The following is a 27,339-nucleotide window of genomic DNA, read 5'->3' as shown; positions in this document are numbered from 1 at the left end:
TTCATTGTTTGGAGTCATTAGCTCTGCTTTTGCATACTATTTGCTACGAGGACCAAATGTACGCTGCCTACTTATGTGATACTGCGACTACATGTGAAGGAAATTAGTCACTCGTCAATTTGTGGTTGAATAATAAATATATAAGGAATTATTATTGGCATGATACTTCAAAAATTTAATTTTACACTCTATAAGAGTATTTTTTACTTATATATATATATATATAAAGTTTAGAGTGCATATTTAAATTTTTAGAGTGTTAGAAATAATTCTTCGTATATAGGTCGATTATTTTATGCTTCTAGATGTGAATAAGAAGAAAAATAAGGAAAATGATCCTTTTTGGATTTCTTCATTTTAATCCACCAAATCAGAGAATCCGTGCCGTTAAAATTTGATCAAACGACTACAAATAGGGATCCACTATAAAAGTTTTAATAACTTCAACCGTTGGATCAAATTTCAACGGCACGGATCCTCTGATTTAGTGAATTAGAAGGATGCCGAAAAATAAAAAACCCCAATCTAGTACGAATGCACGTAGACGGCCCTGATTTAGCGTCAAAATAGTAACAGTGCCCGACGACCGCCCAATCCCACCCAAACACGGAAACCATATATACGAATCAAAAACGCACCCCACCCAAATCTAGAGAGAGAAAGTCTTTGTTTCAGAGAGAGAAAGCAAAGAAACAAAGAATCATACAGAAATTCCCAAAAATTCTTTTTTTTTTTAATTTTTAATTTTTAAAGCCGGATCGGACGTCTAGCGAGTCGCCAACGCAGAATCGGAGATCCATCAGCAAGATGGAGGGAGTTGGGGCCCGACTCGGGCGCACCTCGACCCGGCACGGACCGGCAACGGTGTTTACTGGGCCGGTGAGGAAGTGGAAGAAGAAGTGGGTACACGTAGCTCCTCCCTCCAACCACAACACCTCCATCCATCACTCTCACCAGATTAACGGTTCCTCTAATGGTAATAACGGCTCGCATCTCCTGCTTTTCAAGTGGACCCCGATTGCCATTAGTAATGGCGCAGTCGCCAATGGAGGGGACAGGGACAAGGTTTCTGCCAAGGACGACGGCGCTTTGGCAGCGAGCGAGGAACCGCCCCGCCGAAAATTCAAATACATTCCGGTAATTTTGCCCCAATTTTGCTTGTTTGATTGAATGTATTTTTGTTTGATTTTGTTGGAATTCTTAGATTGAAGTCTAATTGATGTTCTGGGTTGTTTGATTTTTGTATTTTTTAATGAAAGCTTTATGGGTTTTTTGTAATTGAGTTGAAATCTATATATTTTGTTTTGGGTTAATAGTAATTTAGGGTTTAGTTTCAGGGATCTTGGGGAAGGAAGTGTTTAAAACATTGGAAATTATGGGTTTATGTTAGTTTGTTGTGGACTGAGTGAAGTGAGGATCTCGTGATTTGCATTAATGCTTGTAGCAAGTCCTGCAGTCGAAAAATGTATGCCTTGTAGTCAGTTTTGCTAGAATTCAAATTCGAGTTATGAGTTATCGTTTGTTATGTTGAAGTTTGGATACAATAGAGTTGTTATTGGATTTTGGTGTGGTTTGGTTTTTTGATTTATAAGTAGTCCTAATCCTGTTGTGAATCATACTTCATTCGGCTCACGATAATTCATTTAGGATCGAGAAAGGATTGGCACATTGGAAAGTTTTGTATTTAGTCGTAAACTGATTGTTTATTGGTGAGAAGTGAATCATACTTAATGCTGCTCACATTAAGCTGAACTTTGTATTTGTAGTAAAAGATTCAGTTCTATGAGAAAACATAAGATGTTTGAGGTTGTACTGATTACAAAATTCAGCTAGCGTTCGCACAGAGTTGATATATAATCTCGGTAATTAGGAGTTGGTTTTTGGGGTTACATTGACATTTTTCTCTAGACAGTAATATACTACGTTGTTACCGATATCCATTTTGTAGTTCCTTTTGGTATTTCTCTGAACTTTATTCTATTGGAAAGAGTTTCCAGCCATTCATCCATAGTGCCAACTGGCAGGTATGTAGTAACGAAACTTGGTAAATGCATTGATGAAGTTTTGAATATTTATAAGTACTTATTTATACATTTTTTTATGCTAAGTGCAAATATTCAGTGAAAATTTTGATCTCTGAATCTTTGTGGTGTGTCGAGCCATTCTTTTTTTTTTCCAAAAATCTGCACTAGTACATGCATGACTGAATCAAGCAGCATCCTAGTTATATTGGCCGTGTCATAAGAATAAGATCATGTCACCAATTTCCATCTAGAAGAAACATTACCAATTTCATAAACTGAGCTGGCTTCAAAAATCTTATTCTTATGGTGGATGGCTGGAGGGAAAACAGATGGTTTGCTTACACTAGATAGTTAGGAAAATAGTTACTAGGAACTGCCCTTTAGTTACTTAAGGGCCTAACTCCTACTACAACGAAGTAGTCAAATTTGAGTTTGTGATATTGGGAATAGTCACTTTTACTGGTCCGTATAGTGCGTATGACATTTGAAAACATTGTAGAGGTTCTCTATGATTTTACACTCTTATTGGATTATGGGTAGAGCCGACCCCACTTAGTGGGAAAAGACTTTTTTGTTGTTGTATTGGATTATGGGTAGAATGGCTCTAAGATAGTTATGATATTGAGTTCATTGTGTTTTAAGTTGTAAGCATTCCCCTGGTCACCATCATAACATCGCTAGATAGGTTTCCATGATTGGAATGGGGTTAATTGGGTAGGAACCGTAGGGTCATTTTGACTGTCTTTAAGTGTCTTGTTTGCTTTTGGTGGGGGTTTTCTGTTGAATGATAACTTCATTCTTTTGACAAAGCAGATTGCTTTACTAGAAGAAGAGCAAAATGAGGCTACAGAAGATGAAGGTAACTCAATTGATAATGATCCAGTTGATACAGAGGCAAACCCCAAGAATCAGGGTTTAGATGAAAAACCCGATATTAATGACGTTCCTATGGAAGAAAATCAGGTGAAACGTTTGTGCCTTTTTATGCTTGTGTTTTTTTTAAAACCATTTCTTGTTTTGCGTTCGTGTAGCAAGGATTTTATATGCTGGAGACACATGCTTATTATATGCATTAGTGTGTGTGGGAACCATAAATTGACTGTACTTATCTCTTGGAGGGATTCAATTTAATTGCCTTTCTCTGTTAAGAACTTGTGGAAATCATATTGGTACCTGAACTCTAATAGTAAATCAAAAGGGGTTTGATTTCATTTTGTTATTAACAATAATTTGGTGTGGTTTTTTTTCATACATAGGAGAATAATCAGGTAGTATGCCAAGATCTGAATGAAACGTTGGAGTTAAGTTTGGGCTCTGATGGGCATGAAAACGACAACGATTCTGGTCTGAAAGCTGAACAAACCAGAAATGGTTAGTTGCAGCAGTCGAGCCCATATTGGAGGTCTTCGAAAACTGGCACTCATAACTTTACAAGGAGCAGCTAATTTGTTGGAGCCGAATTCTGAATTCAGTTTTCCCTTTGGCTTTATATTTTACCTACGGCCGTATAGGGCAAGTGAGTTTCGGTGGCATTCACGTGTTCCGTTAGTCTTCATTGTTTAGCTGATTGCAAATCATACCCATTTGGTATAAAGATGCAATTCTTACAATTTCAACATTAAAATGATTGATTTTTTTTCGGCCGGCCTGTTTTGTTTACTTCTGAGATGGGACATGTACTGGAAATTGTAGTGAGGTTGTAAACTTTTGAACCATTAAACATTTATGAAGTATTAGTTCTTACTACGCTTTAATTAGGCCGATTATCCATGCGAATTCATCGAGATGTTGCATGGGTGGAAATTGAGTTTCATCATGCCTGATTTTCCATTTATACACTCTGCGATTAGTTAACTTTCCATGAAATTGTGTGAGATCGATCATTTTCATACAGCTACTCTCTTCCTTCCGGCCGGAAAATTCTGCAGAACCTGGGAAGTTGGGGGAGGGAGTATGAAATGCTTATATTTAGACGTAAGCACTGCAAATCAAAATATTGTCGAAGAGTGTCGAAGAGAGTTGGAGGTAACATTTATTAGTGAATTTGGTGGGAATTTTTGGCTGTTCAACTGTCCACAGAGGTACAAATACCCCTTACCGCATCAAACTCAACTGTCCAAATCCCTCCATGAAGGCAAATCGTACATTTGCCCGTAAGATATCAGATTCAATACAAATATTGTCCAAATCCCTCGAGGAAGGCAAATCAAACATTTGCGCGTAAAAAATCAAATTCAATACAAAGAGAAGGGAAGGAGGCAACATGAGCCTTGGCAGCCATGACAAGATGCGGTTGGCACAATTTTCGTCATCATTCTTCGGCAACTGCTGCCTCTTTCTCGGAGAAATAGTCATGCCTGGAAAGTAGAAGATTGTGTCATGATGAACACGCGCGTAAATATTCAACCAAGCAAATAACATTACGTTGAACTTACCGTATTTTACGACTGAGTTGGTAGAGGCCTGTCCCTGCCATTGCTACGTTCACGCTAAAAAGATTCCAGTTCTTCTGCAATCGCGAATCACAGAACGCTAAACTCAAAATCCAGCAGAAAATCCGTTCGGGAAAGCTCCAATACACAGAATCAAGAACAAAACCAAAAGACTAATCCTTAATGCGCACTGTCACTCATCTGTTACCCACAACCAAGCACCTTTTTATGTTCTATTTCCACATCAAAGTACATCCATGACTCTCTTGTTCTTGTGACGAATATTATGTATCTACGGTTTTGGAGCTCACAAGTTTACCGAAAGCAGGTCTTTCACCTAACGAAACCTGACATCTAATTCTCAAACCTCTCTCTCCTCGGAAAGTAGAAAGTTTCATATTCACGACTACAAATTAACACACGAATCAAGTGAAGGAAACCTAAATTAAACCACACAGAGTACATGCCAAATCCACAAAAGATACGTTCCTAGTTCATATGATCTACAAAATTTGAGAGTAAAAGCACAAGCTGTATATATGAATTCATCATATAAGCCATGCAACAATTGCCGGAGTTATGTACAAATTTCACAGAAAAACAGCTGTTTGACACTTCCTGAATCGATCAACTATCATCGATATTCTGATGTTCTAGGGTAGGAACATTATGTCAATTAGTTCAACTTACCGGAGTTATGACAGTGCTATAACGTGACCAAACAACTCCAGTGCACGCAACCGCTGGGTACAAAACAAAAGCGGGAAATATTAATTTGAGGGGACTCGATCTGCATCTTACAAAGATTGAATACAGTTACAGCACCACTTGGTTATAAAACATGAAACAACAACATATACGAACCTATTTGCTGAGGATATGAAAGGTTTTCGGGTGGTTTGGCGAAGTCAGCAACATTAGCTATGCTAATTCCCCATTTAAATGTGGGAGCCCAAAAGTGAACTGCAATACAACATTAGTTAACTTAATTACCACATATCACTACCCTTCACAGCAAATAGCATTATACTAAATAATCCATTTGTCATACCACAAAACAAACAATTCAATAAGAAAAATCTTTGGGGGTGCTTTTGCCTACCTCTTGAACACGAGAAAATTTTCAATGTGCCGGAAACATGGCTCAGTATGCTAAGTGTTATAATAAAAGTGAACTGCAATACGACATTAGTTAACTTAATTACCACATATCACTATCCTTCACAACAAATAGCATTATACTAAATAATCCGTTTGTCATACCACAAAACAAACAATTCAATAAGAAAAATCTTTGGGGTGCTTTTGCCTACCTCTTGAACACGAGAAAATTTTCAAATGTGCTGAGAACACGGCCCGGTACACCAAGTCACCCGTTTGTATTATGACGCTTGGTGTACCGGCCTAGAGTTTGAATTCATTTTATCATTGGTTTAGAATATCACATTGTTCGAAAGCACCTTAATTTTTCAAAAATAAAACAAATTTTCAGTGCACTTGATCAAAGAATAAGTGGAAACGATTCAAAAATTCAAACTTGAACATATTGGTCTAAAGAACCAACTGCTTTTCCAAATTTCCAACTTTTAATTTATAGGAAAATGCTCAAATTGTGTTTTTATCCAACGCAGCAGATCTAAATCTTGCTAGACAGTAAAAATTAAAAAAAATAGAAAAAAAATGCAAAAATTCGAATAAAAATATATGGAGAATAAGATAATTCGGATGTGAAATCGGAGGGAGTGGGACTCACTGGTTTTAGGGCCGGCCGGGTGATTCCACAGCGCCTGGAGCTTCGAAGTCGCCATGCTTTATTCTCTCTCTAGCTTTCTGCAGCTCGCTCAAGTCAGAGAGAGACCAACAAGATCTGTTCTGTTCTGTTCGACCGTGTGTTTTGAGGTGGCCAATAGTGTTCCGCCACGTTCGCAATCAAAGGCGGGCTGATCTAACGAAAGATGCTCCGTAACAAGCAGTTTTGTTCTTATTATTAAAACTCAAAATTTTAAAATTTTTTTTATTAATTTTTCTCTTAAATAAAGATTATTAAAATGAAATTCGGCATTAATAATCACATCCGCTTGAAAATTTGTTTCTCTATAAACCTAAGCTTAGGGTTGTTGAAAAGGAACATGTGAAAAACATGAAAGGACATAAGGTAAATCAATACATTTTGAGGGGTAATTTAAGTCATTTGACATCGAATTCCCCCAAATTGGCGAAAGCTCTAAAGCTCGTCCGCGGACGATGATCGAGCATGAAGCTTATCGTTATAGCAAAGCCAATTGTTCTGTTTATAGTGACCGTGAGTAGCACCGTCTTGTTCATACTACTCTCCCGACCGTCAAATCAATCTTCTCCGAGACCAGCGTCAATGGCGGCTCGGAGCTTCGTTCTCTGGCTTCATGGGTTGGGCGATTCAGGCCCAGCCAACGAGCCCATCAAGTCCCTCTTCACTTCCCCTGAGTTCCGGAACACCAAATGGTCCTTCCCAACTGCTCCGTCGACCCCAGTCTCTTGCAACTGTGAGTTTACATTTTCACTCGGACAATTTTGGCATGCTTCCTTTCTACATGCATTGGATTTGTTTGTGTATGGCTAATTTGATTTGGGTTGTGCTTTAATTTTCATGGGTTTTTAATCAAAATTGGTACTTTTACTTTATTTATATGCAATTAAGGTTCTTGATTAGTTGCTTGACATGGGTTGGGAGGATTGTTATGGGAAGCTATTGACTTGTTAAATGATCAAATGCGTTTTGTTTTATTGGTTTCACAAAGCGTGAATTTAAACTGCATGGTTTATGAGAAGGGGGTTTGGACTTGGGTTCCAGGGGGCGGGTACGCTGCACTGACTAACTGGCCTAACCTACATTTGCAATGAAATGCTTATTGGCCAGGATGAACTTGAAGGGTCCTTGATATTTTGACACTGCAAAGAATTGGTTAGAAATATTAGACTTCTGTTTAAATTTTGACAAGTCGTCGTCTAGAATGGATACAATTTGTATTGCTTACGAGAGAAACTAGTTGTTTCGTGCTGCAAATTGTTGAAAGTATATTGAAATGAGTGCTCAGAACCATAGATGAAGAGGGAAAAGATCACTTGAGTTAGTTTGTCATCAGTACTTAAGTTCCATTGCTTTTAGTTTGAAACTGCGGATATCTCTCTTTTTTTTGGTCATTGAAGGCATGCTTGGACTTTAATGTTGCAGAGATTTCCTTGTGCTAATTAAGACTTTATGAAGAGCATAATTTGTTTTAAGCAAGTAAGTATGATCTAATAGCATTCCTTATGCTGATTTGCTTGTTCTTGTAGATGGTGCTGTGATGCCTTCATGGTTTGACATCCACGAGATTCCTATGACATCTGTAAGTTATGGTTACATTTCTTCTCATATTTTTTTATTTCTTCTAAATCTGCTTGATAATTGTTAGCACCTAGCACGTGCCTAGACAGTGTTATAATCTTGATCTTACTCTCCACCCTTATTCTTAAAGTCAAATTAGTGGTCATTAGGCGATAATGCCATCAGTCTCTCTAAATTTATTTTTTCTACCGCTTAAATCTTTATCTTTGAATTTGTGTTATGTATTCCATTGGATAGTGTTATGGAATTGTCTCTTTGCTCCTTGATCATAAAATTGCTTATACTGTGTTGTTTACTGAAGATCGCGTTGTTACGTGTTTCAGAATTCTCCAAGAGAAGAAGCTGGTCTGCTTAAAGCAGTTCAGAATGTGCATAAGATGATAGACAAGGAGATAGAAGCTGGCACAAATCCTAGCAATGTCTTTGTGTGTGGATTCAGTCAAGGAGGTCGGTCTCTTTCTTTATGCACTCAGACTTACACACTGCTATAAACACTTGTGCGATTGATTTCTTTACTGCTGGTAACTTGCAAATACAATATATTTATCAGGTGCCTTGACATTGGCAAGTGTTCTGCTATACCCTAAAACTCTAGGAGGAGGTGCAGTGTTTAGTGGATGGCTTCCTTTCAATTCATCTATGGTGGAACAAATAAAACCAGAAGCGAAAAGGGTACTTTTCAGAAATGTTTCATGATTAGCATCTGTTATTGTGCTTCAATAATTTATGTCTTGTCATTCTAAGTTGAAAACGAAGAAGATGCCAAATGAGTGGCGAACGAGCACTTTGGTGCCTATCTACAAGAATAAGGGCGACGTACAAAATTGCATGAACTATAGGGGTATTAAGCTAATGAGTCATACAATGAAGCTCTGGGAGAGAGTCATTGAGCATAGATTGAGGCAAGAGACACGGGTTTCGGACAACCAATTCGGGTTCATGCCAGGGCGCTCAACCATGGAGGCAATCTATCTCTTACGAAGATTGATGGAAAGATATAGAGATGGGAAAAAGGATTTACACATGGTCTTTATAGATTTGGAAAAAGCGTATGATAGGGTCCCAAGAGACATTCTTTGGAGGATTTTAGAGAAGAAAGGAGTACGAGTAGCATATATCCAAGCTATAAAGGATATGTATGAAGGAGCAAAGACTGCCGTAAGAACTCATGAAGGACAAACCGAAAGCTTTCCCATAACTGTAGGATTACATCAAGGCTCATCCTTAAGTCCTTACCTTTTTGCGTTGGTAATGGATGAGTTAACAGGACATATTCAAGATGATATTCCTTGGTGTATGCTTTTCGCAGACGATATAGTGTTGATAGATGAAACTCAGGAAGGGGTAAATGCAAAGCTTAACCTTTGGAGAGAAGTGTTGGAATCTAAAGGTCTGCGCCTAAGCCGATCAAAGACAGAATATATGGAGTGCAAGTTCAGTGCAAATGGAGGCCAAAACGAGTTAGGGGTGAGGATCGGAGATCAAGAAATACCAAAGAGCGACCGTTTTCGTTACCTAGGATCTATCTTGCAAAAGAACGGAGAATTAGATGGAGATCTCAACCATAGAATACAAGCTGGATGGATGAAGTGGAAGAGTGCATCCGGCGTGTTGTGTGACCGCCGTATGCCACTGAAGCTCAAGGGAAAATTTTATAGGACGGCAATAAGGCCGGCGATGCTGTATGGCACAGAATGTTGGGCGGTGAAACATCAACACGTACACAAAATGGGTGTAGCAGAGATGAGGATGCTTCGTTGGATGTGTGGGCACACGAGAAAGGATAAGATTAGGAATGAGGATATCCGGGGTAAAGTAGGAGTAGCCGAAATTGAAGGAAAGATGAGAGAAAATCGGTTACGGTGGTTTGGACATGTGCAAAGAAGGCCTACTGATGCTCCGATTAGAAGATGCGACTATGGGACAGAGGTTCAGGGCCGAAGGGGTAGAGGAAGACCTAGGAAAACTTTGGAAGAGACTCTAAGAAAAGACTTAGAGTACTTGGATCTAACGAAGGACATGACACAGGATCGAGCACAATGGCGTTCTAAGATTCATATAGCCGATCCCACTCAGTGACTTGGATTTTCCAAGTCTCCAACCAAGAAGTTTTCCTCACTCGGGAAATTAAGGGAACACTACCCCAACCTACATGCTCCACTCAGAAAGCTTCAACATACAAGCTTCAACAAAAGAAAATTCAAAGAACTTAGCGAAGAAGGCTTTGGTGTATTTAACACAATACGTTGAAATGAAGGAAAGCTTATTTATTGATATCCCCGATAAGCTACAAATATGTACATATACATGAGTCAAAATAAACACACAAGAGGGAGCCTTCACAAAGGTTGCTTAGGAGAAGTCTCAGCAGTCGGTAGAGCCCCAGAAAGAGAAGGCACCGGAGGGGGATCATTTGGAGCCTCAGTACTGGACAGAACCCTAGAAGGAGGAGGCATCAGAGGTTGATCATTTGGAGCTTCATTACGCGGTACAGCCCCAGAAGACGAAGGCAATAAATGCCTTTGGAACAAACCCACAAATCTCTGATGATCAAGTAAAACCTGACCATCAGTTTCCTTCATCTGGTCAAGCTTCCTCTTCATGTTTGTAGCATAGTCATGTGCGAGCCGGTGCAACTGTTTATTCTCATGCTTGAGCCCTCTAATCTCCTGTTTGAGACTCATCACTTCAGCCGCCAATGATTCAACTTGGCGGGTTCGAGCAAATAGGCGTTGGGCCATATTAGACACAGAACCTGCACACTGAACACTGAGAGCCAGCGAATCTTTAACAGCTAACTCATCAGACCGTTTGGAAAGTAGTCTGTTATCTTTGGGAGTGAGAAGGTTCCTGGCCACCACCGCAGCGGTCATATCATTCTTCATCACGGAATCCCCAACGGTAAGAGGACCAGTTGGGGAGACGAAGGATGGGCGCCATATGTTGTCTGGAGAAGGCGGGGCTGCCTCTTCAACAAGGTTCAAGTCAAAACGACGGTCGGAGGGGCCAGACATTTTCAAAGGTGTTGAAGAGAGAAGAGGTCGGACAAATCAAGATCTTAGAAGTGCAAGAATGAAGCTTCTACTGGTGGAGATTCAAGTGTGCTTTGGAACTTAATGCCAGCCTCTATAAAAATCTGCACTCGACGGAGCTTCAGAAATCAAAGAGGCGCCTGCTCAGAAATCGAAGAGGCGTTTGCTTTCTCAAAAGTTGGGCTGCTTAGAGATCACGAGGGTTGATCTCAGAAATCGAAGAGCCGTTTGCTTTCTCAAAAGTTGGACTGCTCAAAGACCACGAAGGCCGATCTCAGAAATTGAAGAGGCGCTCGCTTTCTCAAAAGCTGGGCTCCCTAGAGCCGATCTCAGAAATCGAAGAGGCACCTACTTTTCCAGCCTTGTCAGCACCTGTCACACGCACACTCAGCTTTGCGGAAATTATGGGCATTCTGTCAAAGACTTCTGGGGAAGTAGAAAACACATGAATCTTACTGTTCAATCACCCACTTCCCACACGCAACAATAGCTCATGGGTACCACAGATAACTTTGCCAAAGTTCTCTGCCAAAGTTGAGCACGTGAAGCTTGCAGCTCCCACTACATCGCTCTGACCAAGAAGGGTAAAAGAATAGCAAAGAAACAGCACTAACAAAGTTTAGACCCATAAATTTTGAAGGTCTAGCTACCATATTATTACCCACAAGGGTAAAGGAACAGTACCACTGCTGGATAATTGGAAAGTCCATGTATGTCAACCTCTGTGCTTCGTGGCAAGGTAGACTAGCAAACATGCCCAACCTTTACTCACATTCGAGAAAACACTCCCAATATGATTGCTTGCTCCAAAATCGAAGAGGCACCGTCCTCCGAATCTAAAAAGCCAGACTCCCAACATGACTACTTTCTTAAAAATCGAAGAGAGGGTAAAGGAACAGTACCATTGCTGGATAATTGGAAAGTCCCTGTGTGTCAACCTCTGTGCTTCGTGGCAAGGTAGACTAGCAAACATGCTCAACCTTTACTCACATTCGAGAAAACACTCCCAACAAGATTGCTTGCTCCAAAATCGAAGAGGCACCGCCCTCCGAATCTCGAGAGCCACTCTCCCAACATGATTACTTTCTCAAAAATCGAAGAGACACTGCTCCCCGAATCTCGAGAGCCAGACCCCCAGCATGATTGCTTTCTCAAAAATCGGTGAGGCACCGTTCTCCGAATCAATCGAAGAGGCGCTCGCTTTCTCAAAAGCTGGGCTGCTCAGAGACCACGAGGGCCGATCTCAGAAATCGAAGAGGCACCTACTTTTCTAGCCTTGTCAGCACCTGTCACACGCACACTCAGCTTTGCAGAAATTATGGGCATTCTGTCGAAGACTTCTGGTGAAGTAGAAAGCACATAAATCTTACTGTTCAATCACCCACTTCCCACACGCAACAATAACTCATGGGTACCACAGATCACTTTGCCAAAGTTCTCTGCCAAAGTTGAGCACGTGAAGCTTGCAGCTCCCACTACATCGCTCTGACCAAGAAAGGTAAAAGAATAGCAAAGAAACAGCACTAACAAAGTTTAGACACATAAATTTTGAAGGTCTAGCTACCATATTATTACCCACAAGGGTAAAGGAACAGTACCACTGCTGGATAATTGGAAAGTCCCTGTGTGTCAACCTCTGTGCTTCGTGGCAAGGTAGACTAGCAAACATGCCCAACCTTCACTCACATTCAAGAAAACAGTCCCAACAAGATTGCTTGCTCCAAAATCGAAGAGGCACCGTCCTCCGAATCTCGAGAGCCAGACTCCCAACATGATTACTTTCTCAAAATCGAAGAGAGGGTAAAGGAACAGTACCATTGCTGGATAATTGGAAAGTCCCTGTGTGTCAACCTTTGTGCTTCGTGGCAAGGTAGACTAGCAAACATGTCCAACCTTTACTCACATTCGAGACAACACTCCCAACAAGATTGCTTGCTCTAAAATCGAAGAGCCACCGCCCTCCGAATCTCGAGAGCCAGACTCCCAACATGATTACTTCCTCAAAAATCGAAGAGACACTGCTCTCCGAATCTCGAGAGTCAGACCCCCAGCATGATTGCTTTCTCAAAAATCGAAGAGGCATCGTTCTCCGAATCTCGAGAGCCAGATACCACAGACCACTTTTTCAAAGTGCTCTGACAGAGTTAAAACATGTGAAACTGGCAGCTCCCACTACCGTGCTATGACCAAGCAGGGTAAAGGAATAGCATTACTACTTGTTGTTAGGGAGACTCCTATATATGTCGACCTCCATCCCCAACGGACAGGCAGACCTGCAAAAATGCTCAACCCTTCATCATATCTGAGAGGGCACTCCCAACAAAGCCTTTCGAAATATTCAGCTTTCTTTCCCCCCGATAATACCTCTGCAAACAAGCTATACTAGAGCAAGAATATCTCATATCATCAGGGTTAAAAGCAAGAGTATCCCATATCATGCTTTTTCCCTGTTTTTTCTTTTGGCCTTGTTTTTACCTGCAAGACAAGGAGAAAGAGAGCAATCAGTCAGCACTTGGAATCAAGCTTCCAGCCAGGAACTGACTGCCTGGAACCCCTTACCTGATTACTTACCTGGCATTGCTCTCGAGTACTCATCTTCATCATCTTATGTTTCCAGGGAAGATTCCGCATCTGCTTGAGGAACAGATAGGGCAAGTGCGAAGGATACAAGGAAGCATGTGGAGACAAGCGTAACAGCACACGTGCCGATACATCCATTACTCTGTCAAAAGCAAAAGTATCCCATATCAGCAGGGTGGAACGTACTCTAGATTTGATGGACTTGTTTTGACCCTCAAATTCTTCAGTCGGCCTTATACTCTGGAGGAAACCAGAAAACCCTCCAGATCAGTTCAAGAATAAGCCTGTGGAAAGTTACTTCTTCAAAAGCAAAAGTATCTCATATCATCTCTTCTCATTTTTCTTCTCTTTATCCTTCATGCTGCTGCAAGATGGGGAGAAGGTGAACAATCAGTCGGAGCTCTGATTGCTTACCTTGTCTGTCACCTCTTTCAGCAGACCCCCTAGCTCGGCGATTTGGAGGACTCCTACTACATGGTTTGTATCGCGCTTGACCAAGCCTGAAACTACAAGTAAGCTTCAAGTGAAATTGATACATTACCTTGTGCATCTCCACCAGTTAAAGATACCACCCCTGGATGGAGGAAGAGTACTTCCAGAGAAGATGCCACATCTACCTATGAGACAGATAAGGCAAGTCAAGACGACACCACACTCCGATACTTAGAAGTTTCGTGATTACGAGATCATTCTCCCACAATATTTCCTAATGTCATTTGTACTAAATCATTCACTCGTACTCACTAAAGGAGAGCTTGAACCTATGTACTTATGTAAACCCTTCACAATTAATGAGAACTCTTCTATTCCGTGGACGTAGCCAATCTGGGTGAACCACGTACATCTTGTGTTTGCTTTCCTATCTCTATCCATTTATATACTTATCCACACTAATGACCGGAGCAATCTAGCGAAGATCACAAAAAGCGACCGTTTTCGTTACCTAGGATCTATCTTGCAAGATAACGGAGAATTAGATGGAGATCTCAACCATAGAATACGAGCTGGACGGAAAGAGTGCATCCGGCGTGTTGTGTGACCGTCGTAGGCCACTGAAGCTCAAGGGAAAATTTTATAGGACGGCAATAAGGCCAGCGATGTTGTATGGCAGAGAATGTTGGGTGGTGAAGCATCAACACGTACACAAAATGGGTGTAGCGGAGATGAGGATGCTTCGTGGGATGTGTGGGCACACGAGAAAGGATAAGATTGGGAATGAGGATATCCGAGGTAAAGTAGGAGTAGCCGAAATTGTAGGAAATATGAGAGAAAATCGGCTCTGGTGATTTGGACATGTGCAAAGAAGGCCGACTGACGCTCCGGTTCGAAGATGTGACTACGGGACAGAGGTTCAGGGTCGAAGGGGTAGAGGAAGACCTAGGAAAACTTTGGAAGAGACTCTAAGAAAAGACTTAGAGTACTTGGATCTAACGGAGGACATGACACAAAACCGAGCGCAATGGCGTTCTAGGATTCATATAGCCGACCCCACTTAGTGGGAAAAGGCTTTGTTGTTGTTGTTGTTGTTGTTGTCATTCTAAGAATTCGAACTTGAAATTGCATTTCCATATAATGCTGTGATACCATCATCGCCATCATCCTGGACTTTGTCCCATATATTTGATATCTAGTATATGAGCTGTCCTCTCCCCTATTAATCGAACTTTCCCAATAAATCTAATTTCGTGGTCTCAATGTTAAATTTGGTTGAAACGAACTGGTGGTTTGATGTTCATTTTCACGTGATTCAACAATCTGATTACGTATACCTGAATACATGTGCAGACGCCTATTTTGTGGTCTCATGGGATAGCCGACAATATGGTATTGTTTGAAGCTGGACAAGCAGGTCCCCCTTTCCTCGAACAAGCTGGTGTAAGCTGCGAGTTTAAGGTAACAATACGCAAGCAACACAACACAACACTCATCGAATGAACGCATACTCCACTTTTATTCAACTCCTACATTTCATCCGGTTCTAACTTGCAGGCTTATCCTGGTCTTGGACATTCAATAACCACTGAGGAGCTCAAGCACCTGGAATCATGGATCAAAACTCGTCTACAAAGTTCTTCTTGATGGTTTGCGGGAATGTGACCTTGGATCCGATTATAGTCATAGGTCCTTGGTGTTGAATCGTTATGAACGTGCGAAATTCAAAACTCACGGCTATACTCCGACTCATATTTGATCATTGTGGCTTGTGTAAAATTTGCCTTGTCTCGAATTGGATTCGGATGAGACTTGAATACAATAGTAAGTTGCCCTTGTGTGAACTTTCTTTCACTCATCTTCCTATTGTTCCCAATGGTCTTCGTGCATCGCTCATCAGGCTGCTGCCATTTGAAGATTATAAATTTTCTATTCGAAGTTTTTAGAATTTTCAGATCCTACTCAAATTTTCAAAAACAAGACACATTGTCCGTTTGTGGATTTTAAACACACTTGTAGTTGTATGTTTTCAATTTACAAGTCAACAAAATATAGCGCAAAATGCACGTTATTATTATTAGAAAACGAAATCGTATCCGAAAGATGACATCCTACTTGCAGTGCCATATTATTCAATAATCTATTAAATTGAAACTCCCTTTGACGCGGTCTAAGGGGGGAGTATTCAATTAAGATTTTAAGGGATTTTAATTCTTTTAATGAATCTAAGTGTATTCAATCAGGATTTTAAATTATTCTTTGAAATTTAATGTGTATTCAATTAAGATTTTAAGATAGTTTATTAAAATCTTTAGAAATCCGGGTGTATTCAATTAGAATTTTAAAGAAGTTTATAATATTTCAGGTGTATTCAATTAGAATTTGAATTTAAAGAATTTGGAAAAATTGTGGAATTAGAGGGAATTGGAGAGATTTTGTAGTGTATTTTAAGCATCCACAAATCTCACCTCTCCCCATAAGATTTTGAGGGAATCGAATCAAAATTTTACATGGAATTTCTACAAATCAATAAATTGCATGGTATTTTTATTTTTTTGAATCGTAAAATTGCATGGTCTTTAAAATACACTACTCCTTGGCTTGTAATAACATTGGAAAAATGTACTAAAGATGTCACTGCTGCGGTATTTTAAACTTATCACACTCTAATATGTAATTAACTTTTGTACGCAACATGATTAATTTAGATAAGACCGCATTTGCATTCTCATCGCATCTTTTCCACTATCATTGTAGATACGGCCAAGATCAAGGCGCTAGTACAATACTACTACACATTGTCATGTCATGTGTAACGAAGCACGATTCATTTTGCAGAGCAAGGCAATGACATTTATGTTGGATGAAAGTTGTTATTGATGTCGCACCGCAGAAATAAGGCTAAGCTTGGACTGAGAAAGTCGTACCAAGTTGCCAACCCTTACTTAAGATGAGAGAGCGATTAATCATATTAAGTTGGTCCCACCACATCACAATCGTCCAAGCAATCCTATTCAGTATTGACTCACTCTGATGAGGCTGCGAGTACAGATACATGTCTGTAGTCCCGCGTCTCATGTGAACATTACCCCAATCAGAACTCAAACTTTCTTAATCTCATTACATCACTGGATCACCAACCCCAATGCCTCTCTCTCTCTCTCTCTTAGGAATATAATCTCATCAATCCTTCATCAAAGGCCTCTCTCTCTCTCTCTCTCTAAACCTCAATCTTCATCGCCAATTGTTTCAGCAACAATTGAACCATGAAGAAGCTCTACCGAAGGGGCACGGTTCATCCGTCACCGCCAATCATATCAGACCACCTGGCCTTCCTTCCCGCCACCATCCTCACCCTGGCGTCGGCTCTGTCACCCGAGGATAGAGAAGTTCTGGCTTACCTCATCTCCTGTTCTAACAGCTCCGTTAACTTATCCTCTTCCTCCTCGTACGCTGCTCCACGTAAAAAGACAACCACCGCCGCCTCCAAAAAGACGGCAGCAGCAAAGGGCGTCATCGGCGGCGGTGGGGTCGGCGGGGACCACCCGGCTAGGTTTAACTGCAACTGCTTCAGGTGCTACACGAGTTACTGGGTCAGATGGGACGAGTCGCCGAATCGCCAACTCATCCACCAGATCATCGATGCTTTCGAAGATGAGTTGCTGACTGAGAGCAAAGGATTTTCATCAAAGAGTAGTAGGAAAGAGAGGAGGAACAAGAGTAGGGTTAATAATGGCTCGGGTGAGTTGAAGCGGTCAGAGTTGAGTGTGAAAAAGAAGGAGCTGGCTCAGTCTCACACGGCGGACCAAGAGGCCGGTGGCGGTGGCGGTGGCGGTGGCGGAGAGGTTGACGAGGAAGACTCGGAAAAAGGGTCAGTGAGAAGGTTTGTGGGCTTTCTTGGAGAGAGAATATGGGGTGTGTGGAGTCAATAAGTATTAGGTTAAGATGTTTCCTCCCCTGAAGACGGCAATTAAGCTGCAATATGGCTTAATTAATGAGGTGGGTTTTAGCTAATTCCATCTTCTTCATCTTCATGTTCAAGGAAAAGACTACTTTATTTCTTTTTTGTGGGTTGTCCGTAAATTACCCTCTCAAGTTCATGTAAAAAGAAAATGGGTAATTAAATTTTGATTTTTTGAGTCATGATCACAACTTAGTTTAGTTTTATCATTGCGGTTTAGTGCTTCATTAACAATTTATGACTGTTAAAAATGTGTGTACATATATAATGTGCTTTTAATTAGATAGTAATACTAGTTGGATGACTGATGGAGCATGTTTAATCCTAATTTAGGAGTAATGTCAGAGTGATTAAATTTTTTAAACCAAATTACGTCTTACTAATAAGAAATAAACACGTTAATCGAAATTTAATTAATAATCTAATCATTTCTAGTTACATCATTTAGTTTGTAAATTTAATTTAAAAAATTTGATCTCTTAACATTTCTCTTTTGTTGAGGAGAAAAGGCCAAAAATGGAACCAAAAAAATACAAGAGATATGAAGGAAAAAGGAAAAGTGCTGGAAATACTTTTGTGAGTTTGTGTGGCATGCATGGGATGGGTGGCTCTTTCTCTTTAGTTTATCTTTTGACTGTTTAATTTCCACCTAAGGTTTTGACTGCACAAGTAGAACTGTGGAATTAGAAAGCTGGTTTGTTTGTGTTGCAAAAATGTCGAACAATCCATCGTTTGTTGTCTTTTTCATTTTGGTCGTAAAACCGTCAATTGTGTCTAAGTGAGTATCTGTGGCAAATTATTGCCAAATTCACTGTGAACTGGATGAGTGTTTTCGTTTCTGTACAAAAATATCATTGTAACGATATACTAAATCAATCATATCATACTACATTTCACTTCAATTTTTATGTGTAACTATATATGCATGATTGTCTAGCAATATATACACGAAAACTCCTTCGGATTTGCACGTAATAATGCCGGAAAATGTGATAGGTTTATGCACTATGTAATAATACTTTAGGTACATTACTTTGTATATATAAAACTAATTAAAATCAAAATTTGAGTAGTTTAAACTAAATCACACAATAAATTAACAATAAAATATAGTATCGTTATCATTTATAGATGAACGTGAAACTTCTAAACTATTGAAAAATGTTAGTGCTAGTGACTTTTGAGTACTTTAGTTGAATAGAATAGAATATAGAGGCATTGAGATATGAAATATCCTGAGAAGGGATGGAGAGTGTCGCCGCTGTCGCACTTGACAAGGTTGGCACTCGGCATTCGGCAACACAAAAGTAAATAAAGGATTCGTTTAAAGCAAGGATCCAAAACCCAAAAGAACGTCCAAAACCTCTTTTCGTTGTTCCCTAAGGCTATTGATTCTTTCCTAGGACCAAGGCTAATAAATTAGGCATACCAATTCTTTTCTTGTTATTTACTCTTTGCGCAATACACATTAACATTTTAAAATTTATATAACCGACCTTGCTTAATGAGATAAGACTTGATTGTATTGTTACACCTTTTAACAAGAGATTTTTTTTTAATATGCCCAAAGCATAGGGCGATATGCCATACGTTATAGTACAAGTGGAAGGATTTTTTTTTTTTTTTTTCATGTACTCATCTATTTGTATGATGATATATGACATATTTACACGTATTTTGAACTCATTAAAAAAAGGTCTCTCCTTTCCAACATCCACCATAGTATATTAAAGTCACTAGTAAATATGTTTAGAATTTTCCTTCACCTTGTGTATACTTTATATGGTGCATGCTCAAACTCTTCATAGTCTACTTTAAGATTACTATATGTAAAAAAAGCCCAATTGATGCTCATTGTTTAATAATATAAATTAGAAAAAGAAAATTGGTGGTCTTTCTTTTTTTTGGGTTGGTGGTGATTCACTTGAGTTGAATTGGATTCATCCTTTTGAGGGATCGCTTAAAACGACGGGGAAAAAGGTAGGGGAGAGTTGCAGTTCACCAAACGTAAAGAAAGAGGTCATCCATCACTTGTGTGGATTAGTTTTGTTAATTCCTTTCCACTTAAAAATATAATATGAAGATGCAATATTACCCGAAAAACCTAGCTATTAAAAAGCTTCGTTTAACCAAACTAGGGCAAGTCAAAAGACAGATCATGTTTTTGTTGGTAACTTGTGGAAATATTCCGAGTGAAAGTGGGACTTTTAACAGCGTAATTAAACAAGAAACTCGCTCTGTTGAAGTGTAAGCCCTAACCTTTTTTTTTTTTTTGAACAAACCAGGCAACAAAGCCAATAGAAACAAGAAAGCCTACCAGGAAGCTAACACCACAAAGGCACAGCAAAGAACAAGCGATGAAAGGGGATACAACCAGAAAACGCTTTAAACAAAATGAGCATCGCCCCTAACACCATCACAACAAAATCAATGAGGACAAGGAAGATCATCCTTATTCAACACATGAACCAGAGAAGTTGGGGGTCTGTCAACCCAAACCCGATCACCCAACTCTGGAAAACCACGCGACGCAAGAAAATCGGCCGCCAGATTGGCTGATCTTGGCACCCAAGACCCTAACTTTATACCGTTGCACCTAATACCAATTAGGATACCAACACACGAGACACTTGTAAGCATATATATACACCACGTACGTACAGCATTGATGAGCACCAGATCTTTGACAACTCCTTGGAAAAATGAGTTCCATAACCCTACCTAATTCTTGTCCTTTTTTTCAATATCTTGTACGCCCACTAATAGACTAGAGAGATTCTTTTATCCCGTGCTTATATGTTTGTAATCAGAATCAATTTATAGAATTGAATTTTAATTACAAGATATTTTTTTTCTTTTCTTAACTTTGAGGAATCAAAACGCATATGAGGTATACGCAAATTTAGGAATCAAACTCCTCTTTTTGGAGAATTTGTACTCCCTTGATGATGGAGGGATTTGAAGTCCGAGACATGAGGTGAATTGGAGGATCTCTTTTACCAATTATGCCGTCACTTGATTCTAATCTATTATTTCAACACTACCCTTCATTCCAGAAAAGACTCCCAACTCCCGATGTTGCTCATTACTAAAAATTAATAGAAGATTAATATATGTTTTCTATTAATTAGACTATAAAATAATTTATTATTTACAAAAAAAAAGTTATAAAAATAATTTAGTAATTATAAAATAATTTATTGAAATATGTAGGTAAAAATGAATAAAACTAATCGAAGTTTTATTATTTATGGATAATAATTAATTAGTATATAAAACAATTGAAAAACAATAAGAACATAAAAATAATGTATTTAGAATAAGGGCATTTTAGTAATCATATTGGTTTTTATTCCGATTCAATTGAAATAGTAAAGATCTTATACGAAATTAGTACCATTCCTACTCAAGTTCTATAATATTACGAATTAGTAAACGAACTAGTGTAACCATCATGCTTAATACACAAAAATTATAATAAATGGAACAATATAGTTAATGTTAAAATATAAATACATATACATAGAGAACAAGAGGGGGACAATTGGCTCAACTCTCACTACCCTCATCACATATTCTCCCCGACAGTTTAGCTTATCATATAGTCAGTTTGCATGCATCTACGTATCATCACCGTACACGTAGCACTGGAAAACCTAGGAAGTGCATGATTCCCGCTTTTTTAGACGGTCTTGATTGATTATTAAACCCATGCATGCCTACATGTTCTCCATTAGGATGGCCACTATACTCAGTTTAGTCTCCAATTAAACTGGCAAAGCATTAGTTGAGGAGGGAGAGGATCCTAGGATTTTCGACCGATATTATTTATGTTTAATTTTAATAAATAAATAAATAATTTTTAACTGTACGATGCACGATGAATAACTAAGATATGAAGATTCTTAGGATTTTCACAATTTGGATCCAAATGAGATCCAAATCCAGTTGAGGATGTGGGTCAAGAAGCTGGTTGGAGTTTAGTACTCGAGTAGGAATATTTGATTCAATCATACACAAAATTATTAATGAAGATGCAAATTGCAAAGCAACAGATTAATAATATGTATTAATTAGCTTTTCAGATAGAATTAGGCTTAGATCACTCATTCCAACATATAAACGTTTTAGTGATGAGGAAATATTACTCGCTAAATGGGTTGATTTAATTGCTAAGATGGTGTGACTCTAGTACTCTTGAAACATTGTTAAATCTCACACTGTCCCTCACAAATCACCACGACACATTTTGTCCATTTTACCTGTCTTTTGTGTCTCACTTATCATCACCCTACTCCAAATTTGCTAAAAACTTCATCAAAGTCGTCTTTGATGTGGCACATGTGAAGTCAAACTATTTGCTAAATATATATGTATTTGATGAAGAAATTTTGAAATGTATGGGTCATACTGTCCGCTTTATAAAATTATCAATCTATATATTATGAAATGATTTAAAAATATTCTTATATTATAATATAAGTTGACGAAATGCATGGTTGATATGTCATGTACTGCCATGCAACCGACCATGAAGCCAACTAATTGTAGGTGACTGGAGCCTGGAGGTGCATGTCGTCTTTTATAGCTTGGTTCTCATGCGTTTCCTCTACCTATTTCTTCTCTTTTTGCCTAATCCTTTTCTATATCTGATGATCTGATCTGTTTTCCCTTTCGTTTTTTTATCTCTTGGCAAATCCACAGCCCTGATAGAGTCATAAGTTTGGAGAAATAGAGTAGTGTTTGGTTTGGAGTATTGAACGGGGTCAAGGGTCAAGGGTCAACACCTTTTTACAAAGTCCTCAAACTAAGAAGAGATTTTTTAATGTGATCGGAACACAAGATAGTGCACCACATGTTTTTATACAAGTGGTGAGATTCTTGTGTTAAAATATTAATAACATAAAAAATAAAATTGATCACTACTTATATAATAATACGTGCTATATCACTTGTATCACCGGTATAAAAGGAGAAGACTAGGCTTGTCCACAAATATAAGATCCCTGATCGCTTGGCTTTTGTTTGTTGCAACTTTTTTTAAAATAAAGTAAATCACGATACGTTTGTGAATTTGTGATAGCAACTGATATCAAACGTTATGTATTTGTAGCTTTCACGTACAAAGTCCTTATTAATATATGTTTATATACACAAGAAGTTAAAAATGTTCAACTCTCGAACAAACTGCCTGCATGCAACATATATGCATGCATTAGAAATTGATTCGAAATGCTTTTTCTTTTTCAGAAAGCACTTCTCATTGTAATATCGAAAGTTTTAATAAAATTAAAAATTGTTTGTACCATACTTGATTAATTCCGAAATTATTGAGCACCGGTCAATATTATACCGTCAAGGACCCAGAAGAGTTTTCCTCTAACCAGGAGGCCAATCACAACACGACACGTGTCGACATCAGAAGCCAATCATAGCGTGACACGTGTCAACATCAGAAGCCAATCACAACACGACACGTGTCAATGTCAGAATGAAACTAGAAACTCTCTTCTATAAATAGAGATCATTCTCTCACAATATTTCTTAATGTCATTTGTACTAAATCATTCACTAGTACTCACTAAATGAGAGCTTGAACCTATGTACTTATGTAAGCCCTTCACAATTAATGAGAACTCCTCTACTCCATGGACGTAACCAATCTGGGTGAACCACGTACATCTTGTGTTTGCTTCTCTGTCTCTATCCATTTACATACTTATCCGCACTAGTGACCGGAGCAATCTAGTGAAGGTCACAAACTTAATACTTTCTGTTGTACTAAAGTCTTCACTGATTTTGTGCATCAACAAAAATATAAGTGTTTTTAGAAAGAAAAAAAATTTGTATTTTTTGTTTAAATTTTTATCCAAAACCACGTTGAACTTTTTATGCCAAATATAGTTCTAACACGTCTTTAGTTAGTTATTGTAAAATCACTTCTAGGTCTTAGTCAATACCACAAAAGCAGATTCTTTCTTTTTAGTGGAGCAGTATCCAATTCAAATGCTTTCGAAATAACAAAACAAAAAACGGAATCCATTCTGTAAGTATATTTGACTTGAGTCGATTGAAAGCATAATAACCAATGGCAATGCGTATTTAGTATTTGCATATTTGAGCTAGCTGTGTAAGACATCAGAACTAATACAAAGTTTGACGTATCGTTCAAAACGAATATGCATCAATCATGTTTGCCACCTGAATTTGAATATATGATCAAATAAGTGAGAGTTGAGAGAATCTTGTTTCCAAACGCCAGTAGTTATTTCAATTTCATAACCAAGAATATTGGACTTTGGAAATTTTCTTCTTGATAAAGAGAAATCTGGAAGACATAAATCAACAAAATTGAAAAACGAGACGCCCATATCAAAACGCCCTATTAATTATCAACATTTCACATTTATTTATAAATTTAGAAACCACTGTACTTTCTTCGCGGAAGATACAAGAAGTTGGGAAGGAACTTAGTGCAACATATTTTTGCTCAGTAGCTTGTTCACGTGGTGAGAAAACCATCAGTGATGAAGCTTATCCCCTTTCGTCTCACTTGTATATGCTTTGAAAGAAAAAAAATTGTGGACAAGAACACAGCTAATCTTTCTTTTTTCTCAATTAGAATTCTATATCTGAACATTCATTGTGATATTTACTGAAATCAAACAATGAAAATCAGTGAATCGAAACTAAGCACAGAAACCCTCATCGATCGGATGTAGGGTTCACACCAAAGTTTACAATCCTCACATACAAAGTTACTTCAGATAATTAAAAGTAAGGCTCACACTCATTAGTTTACTAATTATAATGAACTAATTAGTTTATTAATTAACTTAACAACCTTTATCATGGAAATAATAATAACTGCATTAATACCTACTAACGGAGTCAGGCCTGTACAGTTACGGAGGATCTCAAGGATACACAGCCTTTCAAGCGTTCAAGAATTACATTTCTGCTTACCAGGCCGGAGTGGTGCGTGAGAGGAAGACCCTCCTTCACACACTCATCATACTTCTCCAAAGCAGACACAATGTCGCTGAAATCTGGCCGCTTCGCGGGGTTTGGCGCCCAGCAGCGCTTGATCAGGTGTGCCAGTGCCGGTTGACAACTAGCCGGCATTGGTGGCCGTTCATTCTGCACAATTAATACAAATAATGTTACAACACAGCATATATATATATATATATCATCAAATAAGAAAGTATAAATATTTCCGAGGCTAATGAAAGGAAAATGCAATTTGAAAAGGAAAATATTAGTCTTGTTACATGTAAGTAAACTTCTTCCCTGCTGACTAATTAGATTTTGACGATTGCATAAACTTTTCTTTTTGTAGTTTTAATGAGATATTTAGTTACATGTGCCAAACTGTAATTGGCAGTTAAAGAGGCATGCAGTATTTGTTTGAAAATAAGCATCTCACCTTCTCAGCCACAGCAAATGCAGCCTGCACAGGGGTCATTCCTTGGAAGGGAAGCAAAGCTGTTGTCAGCTCCCATAGCACAATCCCGAAACTGTAAACATCAACCTTCCGAGAACAAGGTTTCTCCTTGATCATCTCTGGTGCCATCCAACGATAAGTCCCCTTGTTTCCCTTGGTTTCCTGGCACTGCGTTTCAAGACACGATGTACCAAAATCGGCCACCTTAACCCTCATATCATCATTTAGAAGCAAGTTATTTGATTTGAGGTCCCTGTGGATCACCCCTTGTGAATGAAGATACTCCATTCCGCGGGATATGTCGAGGGCTAACCTCAGAATTGTTTCTGTGGACAGAGAATATGGCTCTTTCTTGTTGAGATACATCCTCAATGTTCCTTGTGACATATATTCTGTGATTATACAGTACACAGGAGGCTTTTTACAAGCTGCAATAAACTTTAAAACAAAAAAAATTTCACCAATTTAGCAAAACAGAACTCTAATTTGGATACAATATCTTCAATTATCATATATCATATGATCAGCAAGTGCTGATAGTCGAGAATTACAAGATTAAAACTAGTTTAAAAGGCCATCTCATATTATGAGATAAAATAATTCTAATTAGTAAAGTGATTTTCACACACTTACTTATTTTTGGACCGTTGGATTGAATAAATCAAGAGAAAATCGAGAAATAGAAACATAGCTGTGCAGAAATGATTTTCCTTCTATTGGAAATTTGGACATAAATCTTACCTGCACTATGTTGGGATGAAAGAGGCGCGAAAGCAGGGCAACTTCGGACTTGAATTGCTGCTCAAGTAAGCTTCTGGTCTCCTCCCTCTGGTTTGGAATCCTCACCATTTTCACAGCAACAGCTCTCTGCTTGTAGATTCCACGATAAATCCTACTGTGCGCACCAGACGCAAACTTGTTACCAATAAACAGCTGAGAAAGATCAGCAGTCCACTCCTCCTGGTCCTCCTTTGAAACCTCCCAAGTTTCCACATTTTCTGAATCCAGTATCATAGACCATGATTCCATGCTGTCAAACCTCTTCCTTTCCAAGCTGTTCATTTCGGAATTAAACTGGGATTTCTTTGACGAGGAAGGGTTTGGCAAAGGTTTGCTCTTCGATTTTCGCAGACGGAGCGCATGGAAACATGACGTCGCCATTGGTGTTAAGAAAAATTGGTTGGTGGTATATGAAATATGGGGAAATACTTTTTATTTCTGTCAAAACAAACAATCAAAAGGTATTTTCCTTCTGAATGTGTGAATTGATTTCATGAAGTGCATGAACTGATTCCGAAACATGAGTTTCGAAGACTAGTGGATTACTTACGTGGGTTTTCATCAAGAACCGGAACAGATACGTGATCGGCGAAAAAGCTTGGAGTTTTTTGGAGAAAAAACAGAGAGATAGAAGAACCAAGAGACTATTTTCCATGAAAATGATAAGCTATTTGTTGTTGGGTATCAAATCTTGAGTGAATGAGTGGAGGAAGATATCTTGTGATGAAAGCAAAGTGGATGGAGATAGAGGTAATAATTTGATTTCATGGTTTGAAGAAGAAATGGAGGTTCAAAAGGAAGAGAAAATAGAGCAAGAAAGTGAAGATTTTGCAGATGAAGAGAGAGGGATTTTCACGGTTGTTTTGTTTGTGGCAGGATAAGGAGGATCAGGTCGTTTTGCAGTGGAAAAGATGAGATGAATTCAGAGGCAGAGATTTCAGGGGTGGCTCGTGATTTGCCCTCTTCAAAAGTCTACTTTTTCTTTTTTTTTTTCTTTTTTTTAGAGAGAGAGAGAGACCAGCTACTCTGTTGTGTTTCTGTGGCAGGTTCTTTTTAGCATCATCAGGGCTAAGTGGTTACAGTGTGAAAGGTCTTTTTAAACTGTAATCAACTGTAATGCCACTTATTCTGTACTCAAATGTCATACAATAAGAGAAATTTTTTTGTCTAACAACGGGTTACTCTGTATTCAAAACTAATCATCAATTGTAATATAAAAAAATAAAAACATGATAGAGCGTAATTCATTTAGAATACCGCGGCATGTCATGATGGTATAGGCAA

The 27,339-nt window shown here is 38.7% G+C and overlaps 5 protein-coding genes across 5 annotated transcripts; 3 read left to right on the top strand and 2 right to left on the bottom strand.

Annotated features, from left to right (window-relative positions):
- The first annotated feature begins 637 nt into the window (after nucleotides 1-637).
- LOC126623980 (uncharacterized) lies at nucleotides 638-3,770 on the top strand. The gene is made up of 3 exons (XM_050292968.1): nucleotides 638-1,137; nucleotides 2,838-2,987; nucleotides 3,281-3,770. Exons 1-3 carry the CDS (start codon nucleotides 808-810, stop codon nucleotides 3,398-3,400), a joined length of 600 nt encoding a protein of 199 aa, XP_050148925.1. The 5' UTR covers nucleotides 638-807; the 3' UTR covers nucleotides 3,401-3,770.
- A 269-nt stretch (nucleotides 3,771-4,039) lies between these two features.
- On the bottom strand, nucleotides 4,040-6,375 carry LOC126623988 (mitochondrial pyruvate carrier 4). Its single transcript, XM_050292978.1, has 5 exons — nucleotides 6,210-6,375; nucleotides 5,321-5,419; nucleotides 5,147-5,199; nucleotides 4,460-4,533; nucleotides 4,040-4,381 (listed from the first exon to the last, which is right to left on the bottom strand). Exons 1-5 carry the CDS (start codon nucleotides 6,262-6,264, stop codon nucleotides 4,336-4,338), a joined length of 327 nt encoding a protein of 108 aa, XP_050148935.1. The 5' UTR covers nucleotides 6,265-6,375; the 3' UTR covers nucleotides 4,040-4,335.
- Nucleotides 6,376-6,639: 264 nt separating this feature from the next.
- Nucleotides 6,640-15,711, top strand: LOC126623972 (probable carboxylesterase SOBER1-like). The gene is made up of 6 exons (XM_050292955.1): nucleotides 6,640-6,978; nucleotides 7,772-7,824; nucleotides 8,147-8,270; nucleotides 8,374-8,495; nucleotides 15,221-15,328; nucleotides 15,425-15,711. The coding sequence occupies exons 1-6, from the start codon at nucleotides 6,711-6,713 to the stop codon at nucleotides 15,512-15,514; spliced, it is 765 nt and encodes a 254-aa protein (XP_050148912.1). The 5' UTR covers nucleotides 6,640-6,710; the 3' UTR covers nucleotides 15,515-15,711.
- A 1,311-nt stretch (nucleotides 15,712-17,022) lies between these two features.
- Nucleotides 17,023-18,010, top strand: LOC126623978 (uncharacterized). The gene has a single exon (XM_050292965.1). The coding sequence runs from the start codon at nucleotides 17,134-17,136 to the stop codon at nucleotides 17,797-17,799; it is 666 nt and encodes a 221-aa protein (XP_050148922.1). The 5' UTR covers nucleotides 17,023-17,133; the 3' UTR covers nucleotides 17,800-18,010.
- Nucleotides 18,011-24,407: 6,397 nt separating this feature from the next.
- On the bottom strand, nucleotides 24,408-27,293 carry LOC126623961 (serine/threonine/tyrosine-protein kinase HT1-like). Its single transcript, XM_050292943.1, has 3 exons — nucleotides 26,017-27,293; nucleotides 25,258-25,713; nucleotides 24,408-24,968 (listed from the first exon to the last, which is right to left on the bottom strand). Exons 1-3 carry the CDS (start codon nucleotides 26,434-26,436, stop codon nucleotides 24,720-24,722), a joined length of 1,125 nt encoding a protein of 374 aa, XP_050148900.1. The 5' UTR covers nucleotides 26,437-27,293; the 3' UTR covers nucleotides 24,408-24,719.
- Between the last annotated feature and the right edge of the window lie 46 nt (nucleotides 27,294-27,339).

This window comes from Malus sylvestris, chromosome 5, assembly GCF_916048215.2.
Source record: "Malus sylvestris chromosome 5, drMalSylv7.2, whole genome shotgun sequence".
NCBI lineage: Eukaryota > Viridiplantae > Streptophyta > Magnoliopsida > Rosales > Rosaceae > Malus > Malus sylvestris.
Note: the sequence above shows the minus strand (reverse complement) of the source record. Positions and strands in the feature narration are given on the sequence as shown.

Bases quoted from the DNA above. Each gene is read 5' to 3' on its own strand.
- LOC126623980 (XM_050292968.1), top strand. From the start codon at position 808: ATGGAGGGAGTTGGGGCCCGACTCGGGCGCACCTCGACCCGGCACGGA. The intron at 1,138-2,837 runs GTAATTTTGCCC...TTGACAAAGCAG, and splicing joins GAAAATTCAAATACATTCCG to ATTGCTTTACTAGAAGAAGA. The intron at 2,988-3,280 runs GTGAAACGTTTG...TTTCATACATAG, and splicing joins TTCCTATGGAAGAAAATCAG to GAGAATAATCAGGTAGTATG.
- LOC126623988 (XM_050292978.1), bottom strand. From the start codon at position 6,264: ATGGCGACTTCGAAGCTCCAGGCGCTGTGGAATCACCCGGCCGGCCCT. The intron at 5,200-5,320 runs GTTCGTATATGT...TTTTGTACCCAG, and splicing joins TTCATATCCTCAGCAAATAG to CGGTTGCGTGCACTGGAGTT. The intron at 4,382-4,459 runs GTAAGTTCAACG...TCTACTTTCCAG, and splicing joins CAACTCAGTCGTAAAATACG to GCATGACTATTTCTCCGAGA.
- LOC126623972 (XM_050292955.1), top strand. From the start codon at position 6,711: ATGAAGCTTATCGTTATAGCAAAGCCAATTGTTCTGTTTATAGTGACC. The intron at 6,979-7,771 runs GTGAGTTTACAT...TTGTTCTTGTAG, and splicing joins GACCCCAGTCTCTTGCAACT to ATGGTGCTGTGATGCCTTCA. The intron at 8,496-15,220 runs GTACTTTTCAGA...ATACATGTGCAG, and splicing joins TAAAACCAGAAGCGAAAAGG to ACGCCTATTTTGTGGTCTCA.
- LOC126623978 (XM_050292965.1), top strand. From the start codon at position 17,134: ATGAAGAAGCTCTACCGAAGGGGCACGGTTCATCCGTCACCGCCAATC.
- LOC126623961 (XM_050292943.1), bottom strand. From the start codon at position 26,436: ATGGCGACGTCATGTTTCCATGCGCTCCGTCTGCGAAAATCGAAGAGC. The intron at 25,714-26,016 runs GTAAGATTTATG...TTTGTTTTAAAG, and splicing joins TTCATCCCAACATAGTGCAG to TTTATTGCAGCTTGTAAAAA. The intron at 24,969-25,257 runs GTGAGATGCTTA...TTAATTGTGCAG, and splicing joins CATTTGCTGTGGCTGAGAAG to AATGAACGGCCACCAATGCC.